Source organism: Mchenga conophoros, linkage group LG16 (assembly GCF_057382185.1).
Source record: "Mchenga conophoros isolate Kocher_MC1m ecotype Shallow Benthic linkage group LG16, M_conophoros_male_GT1.1, whole genome shotgun sequence".
NCBI classification, from domain to species: domain Eukaryota; kingdom Metazoa; phylum Chordata; class Actinopteri; order Cichliformes; family Cichlidae; genus Mchenga; species Mchenga conophoros.
This window is the reverse complement of record NC_140541.1, coordinates 29,453,660-29,465,721: the sequence shown is the minus strand read 5'-3', so window position 1 is coordinate 29,465,721 and position 12,062 is coordinate 29,453,660. Positions and strand designations below refer to the sequence as shown.

The following is a 12,062-nucleotide window of genomic DNA, read 5'->3' as shown; positions in this document are numbered from 1 at the left end:
GTCAATAGTTCGCAGCCCCCACATTCCTCCCATATTTTGAATTAACTGTGGTGAAACCTCCACACTCTCACTTCCTCTTTTCTTAAAGAGCCAATGATGGTGGCTGTGACTCGAACGCTAAATTCAAAAGTGGCGCTCTTTTATTTTGGCGGCACCTGTGAAAAAATACACACAAAACCACATCTTCCTGCATGGCACCACCCATGGTGCAAGCGTGAACAGTTTGTCCTATATGTACAGCCCCACCCACCTTTTGAGAGTGTGAAAATATCAGTTGATGCCCTCTGATGTTTTTGTCACATAAAAGGTGACACGTGTTATTAGAGTCTGGGACATGATGTCCTGAGAACTGACTTTGTTTTGAAAAATTTGCCCAGTGGTTACATATTCATGTAAAAAAGAAATGGGTTGTTCTGGTGAATAAGTCAAAAAGTTGGGCCATCATTCCTTTATTGACCTCAGCTCTGTATCTGAGGAAGGAAAGTATCGTTTTTGAAGTAGTATATAATGACTGTCTTTTCTGAGCCTTTCCTGGTTGTCCTACTAAAGTTCCTGATGGAGATCACAGGAATCACTTGAGTTTTTAAGTACAAGTCTTTGTCTGGAATGAGCAGACAATCTGTCAGCATCTCCCCGAACGCACCGTTCTTTGCTAGCGATGGTCATAAAACGCACTCGTCGTGTAATAGCGTCACTAATCTACAAATCCTGTAGATGTTTCAAATTAAAAGCCTGAGTGTTTCAGTGGACAACAGTTATGTCATAAGACTTTTACTTTGAAACTTTTTCCACCACAGTTTTTTTTACTCTGGACTCTCTCCAACCATTATCAGAGGCCTGGCCTTTAAAAAAAATGATGGTATTTATTTGTGTGTATGCTAGCCAATTATAGTCCCTACTGAAACATCTAATAAATTCACAGTATATATCATTAGGTGGGATGGGTGAGGTTTTGACTGTAATAGCTGTTTTTCCTCATGTTTTTCTCTTTGTCATTAAATTTTCTTTGTCCTTTTTTAGCTGCCAGTGAAGGTGGCGCAAATGTTTTCACAGTGTCGTACTTTAAAACCAGCGCCTTCCTGGCTCAGTCGCCTCAGCTCTACAAGCAGATGTGCATCTGCGCTGACTTTGACAAGGTCTTCTGTGTAGGTCCAGGTAAGCCCCTCCCCCCAGTATGTCACCTTATACACTGGCAAACAGGAAAAAGAGACGCGAGAGGATAATGAAAAATTTAGACCCTATTAAGTGAAAACGGTTTTAAAATGTCACTAAATGCATTTAGACTGTTAAAGTTTAACAGACCTCCCTGTGATGCTTTTACTGTGTCAAAGCTGCTGTAGAGCTGTGTGATAGTGACACAGTGGGACTTGTAAAAGACTTTATAGAGCCGAGTTTAGGGGAAATCCAAGCAAACACTGCCACCATCTGATTATCTAAGCAAACTCTGCCTTCATCTGTGTGCATAAAGTATTTATTCTATACATAGTCGTGAATTTTTTTATGTTTTTTTTAGATTGCTACTCGTATCTGATTTTCATTCGATACAGGATTCTCGCCCAAGATCAAATAAAACATCTGGGACAAGGATCCACATTCGGTATTCCACTGACTGGACTGAAGTTTTTGTTTTGTTGTGTGTAACACCACAGAGAAATCAAAGGGCTTAAGGTCATTACTGCTTCTGAGGCAACAATGTCCTCACCACGGTTGCCTTACTTACAGACTCACTGATTCAGCATGTAAGGAGAAGTGGGATCAACACTCCTCTAAATCCCAGTGGCAAAGTACAACATGTACTTAGTTGTAGGTTCTACAACTATATCGCCACTGTCTGAAATCAACTAAAAAAGGTTCACCAGGGAAGAAGCGGAAGTAAATGTGAAGCATATCTTCTTGCGGAGAAGCATACATCTCCATATTTATGCTTGGAATCATTTTAGTTTTCCAGTTTGTTGAAATATATGCAGGGTCAGACGCATAATACTTTCCAGGTTCTAGACAAACACTGTGTGAATACAAAAGCAGGAATGAACATTTACACTTTGTTTCAGACACAATTGAATAAAACTTTGTATGCATGGTTGTATTTTCTGAATCTCAGTCATTGTGAAACTGTGTGCATGTACACATGCGTGGTTTCCAGGTAATCCAGCCACAGTATGTAGATACAGAAACACATTTAATCAGATGTGTCCGTGCCTTTTTAAGAACACTTTTGACAGTCTGTAAACCTGTAAAAACAGCAATCGAGCAGCCGTCCTCGAGTATGACCGTTAACTCCCACTAAATGAAAGTAGAAGCCATGATGTTATTAATTCACCATACAAGTACTTGTAAAGTACTCTGCTTTAGAATAACACAGTAGTCAGGAATTATTTATTGGCAGCCGCGTTCATACAGAGTTTCTAAAGTACCTCTCAATCAGCCATAGTGCAAGCACCTACATTTCACAGTGCGTTTTGATTATCGTCAACTTTCAATGCCGCTCATCTACACATCGTCATTGTTTCACAAACCTTTACGTGGCGGTGATTCAGAAGCCAGGTTGTAAGCTTGATGATCCTTTATATGGGCTTCTGTTTTGTGAGCCGTCCAAATTTAGGAATTTCGAGTACAATGGAAATGACACTTTATTCCCGGAGATGAGCAGAAACCTTTCGTTGCTTCCACGCCACCGCAGTTTGCTTTGTTTTGGCACTCGTATTAAATCAGCGTCATTTCAGTTTTCAGGGCGGAAGACTCCAACACGCACCGTCACCTGACCGAGTTTGTGGGTCTGGATATTGAGATGGCCTTCAACTACCATTACCACGAAGTGATCGACTCTATCACTGACACCATGGTGCAGATCTTCAAGGGCTTGAGAGACAAGTAAGATACACATTTATTAAGTTAAGGTAAAAGATGAACCTAAAACTGTTGGTGTGTTGCAGACCAACTTCTGCAACACACTCAGCTGAATTATTTAGTTTTACAGCCAGCAAAATGTCAAAGTGTGTACGTCTAAGTAAAACTATGTAACTGCTAAATCTAGATTAATTAAATGTCATCACATATGGCTGTCTGCTTAGATGAATGTCAGCAATTTCCACTCCAACTGTTTAGTGAACTGCCAGCAAGATGACGATAGGATGTGGTTTTATTGCCTCCGTGTGGTGGAACTCGGTACAGTAGGCATTAAGAGCTTCAACATCAAAGGTTAAAATAAAAGAGGAATACTGGGCGAAACTCTTTCTGTGTGGAAACTGTAACGTTTCTGACGACATACGTCTGTGAATGTCAGTGGTTTTTTGGACGTATTTATTACAGTGAAAACTCAGAAGGGGGTTTGCAGTGCTTCATGCTTTATTCTGTGATTACAAGTCTTTTATTATAAAGTAAATCCCCAGAGGAACCCTGTTAAATCAGTGGAACACTGAGTAAGGTGTCAACTAGCTTAATTTGAATTCCCTTTTTAATGTCTGTGACGTTAGTTAGTTTCAGGTTGTGACCACTGTTCCTCTTTCTCAGGCCCATTTGACTTTTTGCCCTTTGTTCTCATGACTTTCCAGACTGTTTCTCTTGACGTGTGAAAGTGTTTTGCATGCGTTTTGTACTTCTGTTTTAACACATGAAGCACAGATGACTTTATCCTTTCCATGCTCTGTTTGGCATCTCCTTTTAATTTCACAGTAAATACAAGTGAAATTTGTTAGGTGTCTTTAAAAAATATAATTTAGTTGTTAAAAATCTCTTTTTGGTGTCATAATGTTTCTAATTGTGATATAAAAGAATCAGAAATTAGTGAAAGGCATTAGGACAGCTTGGCCAAGAAAATAGAGTCAAATGTGGGTTGTGACCATTATGTGAACAATTAGTCTGGTATCTGGACAGAATTGTGAGTCCTTCGATGGTAGATTGTAGTTTTTGTTTGTGTACCGGTACGTGCAGTACTGTGCAGAAGTCTTGCATCACCCCTCATTTCTTTTTTTGTTTTTAGAAAAAGGGGCATCTCTTGTGACATCCACCATGTGTACTGACAATAATTTGAGCCACGAATTTCAAATTTATGTATTCATCAGTCCATCGGACCTGTAGCCGATGAGTTTCAGTTCATTCCTTGTGTAGTTTGGCCTTTTATCACAAATTCCCCTCCTTTAAAATGGCTTCTTGAGATCTTTTCTGATGAGGCTCCAGAAAAATGCACTTCTCAGGCCCTGTTTCACTTCTTAGCTGAATTGTTTATTAAGGGTATGACTTTCAGATGCTTTTCATGTAGAATTTTAGGCCTGCTACTTCTTCATTTGTCCTCCACTTGTCTATTTTACTGCATTTTTTTTAGGTGCGTACTCCACACCGTGCCAAGTTATGCCAAGTTTTTTGGCTAATAGCCTTTTGGGAATCACCTTTTTAGTGCAAAATTATCCTTTTTATGCCCATCAAACTGTTTTATCATTGTCATTTTTTGTAGATTAAACTAAAGACAGTGGAAAAAATGGGGGGTTGCATCAGGCTAACAAAGTGCACAAAGATACAATTTAGATTGGTTCTTTGCTAAGTTGTCTGTTATGTTTAGACACAACACTGGTTTGCCCTTTGAGTTGGGAGGCTTTTTGTGCATTAATTATTTATGGGTCAGTGTTTTATTCACGGGTCAGTCATTTTAAGTCCAGATACAACCACTGGACATAAAATGAGAGAACAAACCATCAATGTCCACAGAAAAACTTTGAAAGTGGTTCAGAAAACCGGAGAACTATTACCCAATACCACTTTAAAGCTTTTTAAGACAGCATGTCTCCTTGGAAGCAAAATATGAAGAAATCAGGGGCGACATGACCCTTTTTCACAGTAACACGTGTAACAAGTATTTTTACATAGATATAAATCACCATTACATACTCCAATCATGATTGGGAAAACTATTGGTGTATGTGAAGTTTTATGTTTGGGTTAAAAAAATTAGTGGTTTGGGGAAATTTCCCAGGAAAATGAATTAAAGTCAGCGTCATGTCCTCTCAACACTCTGGAAACTCAATGCATGTGCCTCTGCGTCAGCTTCCAGACAGAGATCCAGACGGTGAATAAGCAGTTCCCAAGTGAGCCTTTCAAATTCCTGGAGCCGACTCTTAGACTGGAGTACACCGAGGCTGTGGCCATGCTGCGTGAGGCCGGGGTCGAAATGGGTGACGAGGATGACCTCAGGTTAGAATACATCACACAGCCTTTCCCCCACAGCCAACTCATCTTGTCAGATGATTTCTTTTGATAAAAGCAGAAGTAAATTGTAACATGTGCTTAAAGTGAGGATGTGAAAGATCACATCAGTAACTCAGCATTTAAGTAATCCTTGTGATCAAAGCTGTAATCTGCAGTACAGTTGGAGCAGTGACGTTAAAAAAACAGTCTGAGAAATAATAACTGTAGATGATTCACTGATTACAATCAGTTTAAGTAATATTTTAACAATGTGAGATGTGTCTGTCTTTATTAAACTCAATGTATTTTTGCTGTTTTGTAGTACACCCAATGAGAAGCTGCTTGGCCGCCTCGTCAAGGAAAAGGTTTGTTTTCAAATGTGATTTACTCATTGAATGTCAAAATTATGAATGTGACATGATCCAACAATGGATCACGTAGCCTTTATGTATGAAGGTCAGATAAAAACACGAGTGATTTTTAAAAGTAGTAAAAAGCCATTTTGGATATTAGAACTCCAGAATTTGTATATATGAGCCGTTAGTCTTCTTCAGACGACCTCCTTCAGTAAAAGCTGCTTTATGCTGTAAGATAAAGACTCTACAGTATCCTGGAGAAGTATTTTAATATTCAAGCTCACAGTTGCATCACATAAATAAAGAAAAGGATACGTGTATGTCTCTATTAATCCTTTTGTATGCAGTTATTGACTCTCACTCCTCTTTTTTCCCCCCCTCTCCACAGTATGATACTGACTTCTATGTGCTTGATAAGTACCCGCTGGCTGTTAGACCGTTTTACACAATGCCTGATCCAAGCAACCCTGTAAGTCTTTCACTCACACATCAAACATACCAAACACACCAGCCTCTCAAATTTGCACTGTGGCTCCTGTGGGCAACGTAATGCTTTTTTTTTTTTTTTTATTGTCCCGACAAGTCAAGAAAAAACATCAGCATCCATGAGCGATGCCACAAAATTGCCAGTTTACTACATTCTTTATGCTACCTGTGTGAATTTCAATTGCCAGACTGATATTTCTGTTAATATTTGGCTTTAAAAAATGAATACGGTTTCATTTCATTCTCTTCCTGTCATAATCATTGTTGTTACCCAAGTTTTGTGCCAGCGTTACCTTGTCTGGTTGACTTTAATTTTCTTTTCTTTTCTTTTTTTTAACCCCCTCCTGTCATCATCACATGTGAGAAAAACCTGATTTCTGAGTTTGTTTTATTTTTGTCTAGAAATACTCCAATTCTTATGACATGTTCATGAGAGGAGAAGAGATTCTCTCCGGAGCTCAGAGAGTCCACGATGCTCAGCTGCTGACAGAAAGAGCCATCCACCATCAGATCGGTAAGAAAAAGAGATGTTTCCATTTCTTTTTGAGGAGCATTGAGTGAAATTCAAATGATTTGTCTCCCTCTGTTGGCAATCAGCGGAACAACACTAGAAAATTTTTGTGCCTCTCCTTTGTTTGTTGTACAGATCTGGAGAAGATCAAGGCATACATCGACTCCTTCCGGTATGGAGCTCCCCCACATGGCGGCGGAGGCATTGGTAAGAAATATGTTTTGTCGGGGGAACTACAGGAATGGTTTTTGTTTTTTTGTAAGAATAAAAAACTGATAAAGATGTCATCCTTCACAGGCCTGGAGAGAGTCTGCATGCTCTACCTGGGTCTCCACAACGTTCGGCAGACCTCCATGTTCCCACGTGACCCCAAGCGCCTGACACCTTAAACCTTCTGGTGTGGACGACACATAAATACTGGTGACGGGAAACAATACTAATCCACAATCAAGGAAGGGAGAACATTTATAGGAGCTAATGCCACCCTAGAACTCTTAACGTGTTACTGTAATTAACCACCGACATGAAGGAAGCAGTTATAACAGTAAGGTATGATTTATTGATCGGTGTGCATCGTTTTCTAACAACAACAAATAACAGAAACATTAAAGAGAACAAAGGAAATGGCCAGTGATTCAAGAAGACAACTCTTTTTTCTTTTTTTTTAATCGGTGAGTCAGTGTTCTCTGGGTTTTCTCTTTGGAAAAATGAAAAGTACATAACAAACAGATCTTAGACCGTCTTACTACCAGCACAGATGTTTGACTAATGATTGTGGTGTCCAGCAGTATGCCTCCAACTACACATGTTTTGTAAGTCTAAGCACTGACAATAATAAAAACAAATGTGTTGATCTATAAATGGCTTTGTTCCCTTTTTTGGAGGCAGAAACACTTTGTTAATGAGGAGGTTTGATCGAAGTAATAGTTGAGAGTACTACACTCCTTAACGTGCACATAAATATTAAAATGCAGCTATACAAATGTGCAAAGCTTAAGCAGCTCTCTTCCTTTACACGGGCTAAGTGTAAGCTTTGCGGCTGCAGTCCTGCTACATACAGCCCAACAAACAAAGTGCTCGAGTGTTACTGATGTAGAAAAAAAAAAAATAATAATAAAGTAATAATCTTTCTGACAGTTTGCTGTGTGTCTGCCAGCAAATACAATATACAAACTCCAACCGCTGGCTCATTCAGTCGCAGCTCCGCTGACTTGAAGGATGAAGAGGAAGATGTGAACAATATCAACATAAAGAGAAAGCGCTCCATAGACGTACTCCTCTGGGCTGATGGCCAACTCCCGATTTCCGATAAGAAGTTGGGTGTTGTACACTAAAAACTAATATAAGGAAGAAAAGGAAAGAGGAAATTGACATAAAAACATGAATACAAGGAAAAATGCTGCAACATTTCTAGCCTTTTGTCATTTTTGTGACCATTAATTAAAACTTTTGGTTTTTGGACTGTTACGTGTCACTCACTATGACCAACAAGAAAATTTACATCCTGTATCATGTGAGGCTACAACTGTACTAATAGCTTTGTGATTCTGTCCTTACCATGTGGTGGTGCGTTTAGTTTAACCCTTTTCGTGTGTTGCTGTGTTAATATTTACTCATTAACACAAAATTTCAACTATAGCTGAGACTGACAGGAATGGTAAGCAAAGGCTAAGGTAAAAAGTTTGGGTAAATTATATTTTGAATATAATGGTACAAAAGCAAAGGTCAGACAATCCCCAGCATTATGGGAAAACCACATTAAACAGTGCTATAACATGTATACAGTGAGATTACCTGTTTAAAAGACCTATTGGGACAATGAATGTGGAAATCATGTTTGTAACAGGAAATGATAAAATGTCCCAAAAAAAAAGCCCAATTCACTTTATACACTGTGCAAAAAATTAAAGGAACACTTGAACATCATAGTTGGAACTTCAGGAATATCCGTCTGTTCGATTAGGGAAAACTGATTTTACCTCCTTTACTAAAGAAAGCATGTGACAGAGGTGAAATGGAGAGGAGACACCGTAATAAATGTTAGCTTCTTGCAACATCATCCGTGAAAAGAACACTGCCAGCTGAGTTACACAATGCTGGTTTCTGACCACAGAACCCACCTAGGAACACTGAGCCTTCATGTCATGCTCAAGGAGTCTCTTAATGACATTTTGGTTGTAAACATGCACAAATAACCTGATTGAGGTCACTTTTTAGGGCTCTGGCAGTGCTGCTCGTGTAACGGGCCTGTCGACATGGCAAATCTGTGCCTTACTGATGGAGCTGAGCAACCTGTGGAGGCTGCAGGTGCTGTCTCATGCTACCAAGTAGCAAAAAGGACCCAGCAAAAAGCAAAACTAGAGAAAAATCCATCAAAAAACCTTCCCTTTCTGGAGGTTGTCTTGTTGTTGCCTTTCCAGTGCAACTGTTATCACTTTTTTATTGGATTCACAATAGTTTATGCTTTCTATCTGGACATCCTGATATCTCTGAAGTTAACAGACTTTGTGTTAAACTGAAGATTGAGTGTTCCCTTCTTGTTTTTTTATTTGATAGACCAATCAAAATCAAGACAAATACGATGATGAATAGTAGATTATCACCACATTATTTAGGGCTCCTAAATAGCTATGTATTGGGGGTGTAAGGACTGCTAATGTCTCGCTTGCTTTTCAACAACAGACTCATAATACCAAGAAGAAATACTCGGTCTAATTTTGTGTGAGTGTGGACTCACCAGAGTGTAAACGATGGCTCCAATTGCAGCGTAGAGCATATGCAGCCAGGGGACCTGTTGAGTGACATAAGAAAGGCTCCTGAATGTGAAATCAGTCACACAGATACACCCTTGGGAGCTGCTGTTCCTCACGCAGAGAAACACGAGTAGACAGAATAAATTAAATGACTTGACCAGAGCAGGCTCACATATTGGAAGGAGAGGACGATGGCTGTAACAATCCCAATGATCATGAGCAGAACAGCCGCAATGCAGAGGAGTCCCCCGCAGGAGGTGAAGTCCACCTGTGATGAGAAACAAGTCATTAAGGGGATGAAAGTGAAGCTGATATGCTTCAAGCTACATGAAAGAGCAGTGAGACTATTGTGAAAGAGGATCAGAATAAGGTGAAAGAGAAATATATGTGTGTGCGTGTGTGAAACGTGTCTTGTAGAAGCCAAAAATGTAACTTGTGTATCTCGAGTTGCATCAGACAGAGAAGTTGGATTCGCATCTTATCCCAAAATGTTATAAATATTTAAAGGATTTCAGTGCCCCCATTGTAATGCAAGACAAAGGAGTTCTTTTACACCGACAACAAAGACATCCTCTGACAAGCCACAGGCTACTGAGCTACAGCGAGACAGTTTACATCTCCGTGTACCTTAGTTTGGAAGCAGAAGACTGTCACAGCTATACAGACTAATGCTGTTACTCCCATGGCGATAAACACTGCTTTGGTTCCATAATAGCTGTAAAGGATACATGTAGCAATTAAAACGAAACCAAAAAAAAGGCACATATATACCATCAGGATCAAAATGTGCTGTTTTGAGCTGTTGCCTGAATAAAGCCAATAAACAAACCTTGAAACTGCTCCGGCCATGTAAGACAAGGCAAGAGTCTGCAAGATCAAACATGAATACAATGCGTCTTAAATGTCAGAGTGAGTTTTAGCACTTTTTAGAGATGTCTTTTTTCTACTGACTTTACTTTTTCAGTCTTCAGCACCTCACACTATGTTAGTTCTGCACATATATATCTGCTGTGGCATTACTAGTGTCAATGTCTGACCCTTAGTCTAATAAACAACACTTACAAATACTCCAAGCAGCACAAGATTCCATGGAAAACGCCTCCTAAAAAGTACAGAAACCACAAACATCACTGTTTATGAAAATTTTAATACACCATAATAATAGCAATAATAAAACAACTTAATTTTTCCAACTTATTTGGCCTTGCTCACCTCGGCTCTTTGCAGCAGATGAGAATGCAGTAAACCACAAAGTAAACCACACTACGGAGAGATTCACCACTGTGATTATTATTACATACATCATATTCTTCACATGTGTGTTTTTTTTTTATCAATTGATGTAATTGCACTAAAACTGTGCGGCTGTTTCTTAAAAGTAACTCACAAAGATGCCCAGTAGATGCCAGGGTAACTGATGACAAACATCCTCACTGGGTCACTGTGAAAGCAGATACATGGCATCACCAAAGGGCAGACTGTGTTTCTTACCCTTCACCAGATACATTCATCAGTGGATGGATGTACAAATGGGGAAACTTACACAAACGTAAAGACAGCAACAACTGAGAAGGTGACAGCAAGCTGTGCTGATAAAATTAAGTAAACCTGTCCAAAAAAAAAAGAAAAAAAGAAAGATCAGAGCAGCAGGATTGTCACTGGCACAAAGAGCAAGTTAAAACACACAGTTACAAACTCTTACTTTTCTGATGAAGGCGTGCCGAACAGATGTGCTTTCCCACTGGGTGCTGAGAAAATCCTCCATCTCTCCTGCAGAATTTGGAAGAGCCAAGTGGTAATTTATCCTTGTTACACCTAATCTAAATATATTGCAGGGTGTGATTACTTCAAGACTGTGCCACTCGCTAAGAACCTGGGTTGGAGGCAGGCAGTCCAGCAGACAGAGTCGGTATTGTGGTGGGCATCCCAGATGGAGGAAGGCCAGGGCCTTGACACATGCTGATCGGCGGGTAGACACCCCCTTGGCCCCAGTAGCCAGGACTGGGACTGTAAGATGGAGGTGGGGGAAGAGGAGAGCCATGCTGTGGCTGGTAGGGGAAGTTATCACACTTAGGATGATGCAGTGCTTCCTCGTAGGGGGGAGGACTGTCAATTTTAGATGTCATCATTTTTCTGGACTACCCTAAAGACAGGATGAGTGGTACAAAGCTATGTCAGACTTACATCTTTTCACTATCCACTAGTTATTGCTGACTTTCCATTTTCACAATTACAAAATAAAATCTTCCTACTATATTACATCGTAAATCACAGTATGTTGCATTGCTTAATTCTGTGGTATTATTTCCTGGAAACTATGTGGTCACCCTAGTTTCAGAAAGGGTGATCACAAGTCCCTCCTTGTGCACAACATTATTATCTGTTTTTCTGTGTTTCACATGTGATTCTCAGAAATCAGCACCGAATAACAGAATTCTAAAGTCTGGCTCGTTTCCAGTGGCTGTAAAGAAAATAAGGAAGGCTGTCTCTACAGGACGTCCTGGTGGCCTCGGGGACGTTTTGGCTTGCTGTGAACTTTCAGCTGGTTCAAGCACCACGCAGGAACCACGCAAATCTACCACATCAAAGACATGCAAAACTGTGCGCATGTCGCTCTGTCTGTCTCTCTCAGCAAGGCAGGCGACACGAACCAGGTAACGTTAGACACGCTGAACAGATGAAAAGGAACGATGGAGAAAAGAGGGAGGGAATAAAAAAGAGAAGGCAGGTAAATGCTGAAAAATAAGTGGCAGTCAGGAGCAGGAACGTGTGCATATG

General features: G+C 40.0%; 2 protein-coding genes across 6 annotated transcripts in view; one reads left to right on the top strand and one right to left on the bottom strand.

Annotated features, from left to right (window-relative positions):
• dars1 (aspartyl-tRNA synthetase 1) overlaps positions 1-7,392 on the top strand; it is a 31,625-nt gene extending 24,233 nt beyond the window's left edge. Inside the window, exons 11-18 of the mRNA XM_085249857.1 lie at positions 1,021-1,155; positions 2,724-2,871; positions 5,038-5,184; positions 5,501-5,543; positions 5,923-6,003; positions 6,423-6,534; positions 6,667-6,738; positions 6,829-7,392. Coding sequence (XP_085105983.1) covers positions 1,021-1,155; positions 2,724-2,871; positions 5,038-5,184; positions 5,501-5,543; positions 5,923-6,003; positions 6,423-6,534; positions 6,667-6,738; positions 6,829-6,920 — 830 coding nt within the window. The 3' untranslated portion in view covers positions 6,921-7,392. The remainder of the gene's footprint in view (positions 1-1,020; positions 1,156-2,723; positions 2,872-5,037; positions 5,185-5,500; positions 5,544-5,922; positions 6,004-6,422; positions 6,535-6,666; positions 6,739-6,828) is intronic.
• Positions 7,393-7,447: 55 nt separating this feature from the next.
• Positions 7,448-12,062, bottom strand: part of LOC146557046 (protein lifeguard 3-like) — a 31,090-nt gene continuing 26,475 nt past the window's right edge. For 4 of the 5 annotated variants that reach the window (XM_085249872.1, XM_085249870.1, XM_085249869.1 and 1 more), the window contains exons 3-12: positions 10,987-11,427; positions 10,828-10,892; positions 10,672-10,725; positions 10,497-10,547; positions 10,347-10,386; positions 10,114-10,151; positions 9,912-9,999; positions 9,457-9,552; positions 9,269-9,322; positions 7,448-7,868 (exon numbers count right to left, since the gene is read on the bottom strand). In XM_085249872.1, the coding sequence (XP_085105998.1) occupies positions 7,719-7,868; positions 9,269-9,322; positions 9,457-9,552; positions 9,912-9,999; positions 10,114-10,151; positions 10,347-10,386; positions 10,497-10,547; positions 10,672-10,725; positions 10,828-10,892; positions 10,987-11,325 (975 nt within the window). In that variant the 5' untranslated portion in view covers positions 11,326-11,427 and the 3' untranslated portion in view covers positions 7,448-7,718. The remainder of the gene's footprint in view (positions 7,869-9,268; positions 9,323-9,456; positions 9,553-9,911; positions 10,000-10,113; positions 10,152-10,346; positions 10,387-10,496; positions 10,548-10,671; positions 10,726-10,827; positions 10,893-10,986; positions 11,428-12,062) is intronic. The other variant, XM_085249873.1, reaches the window with a different exon arrangement.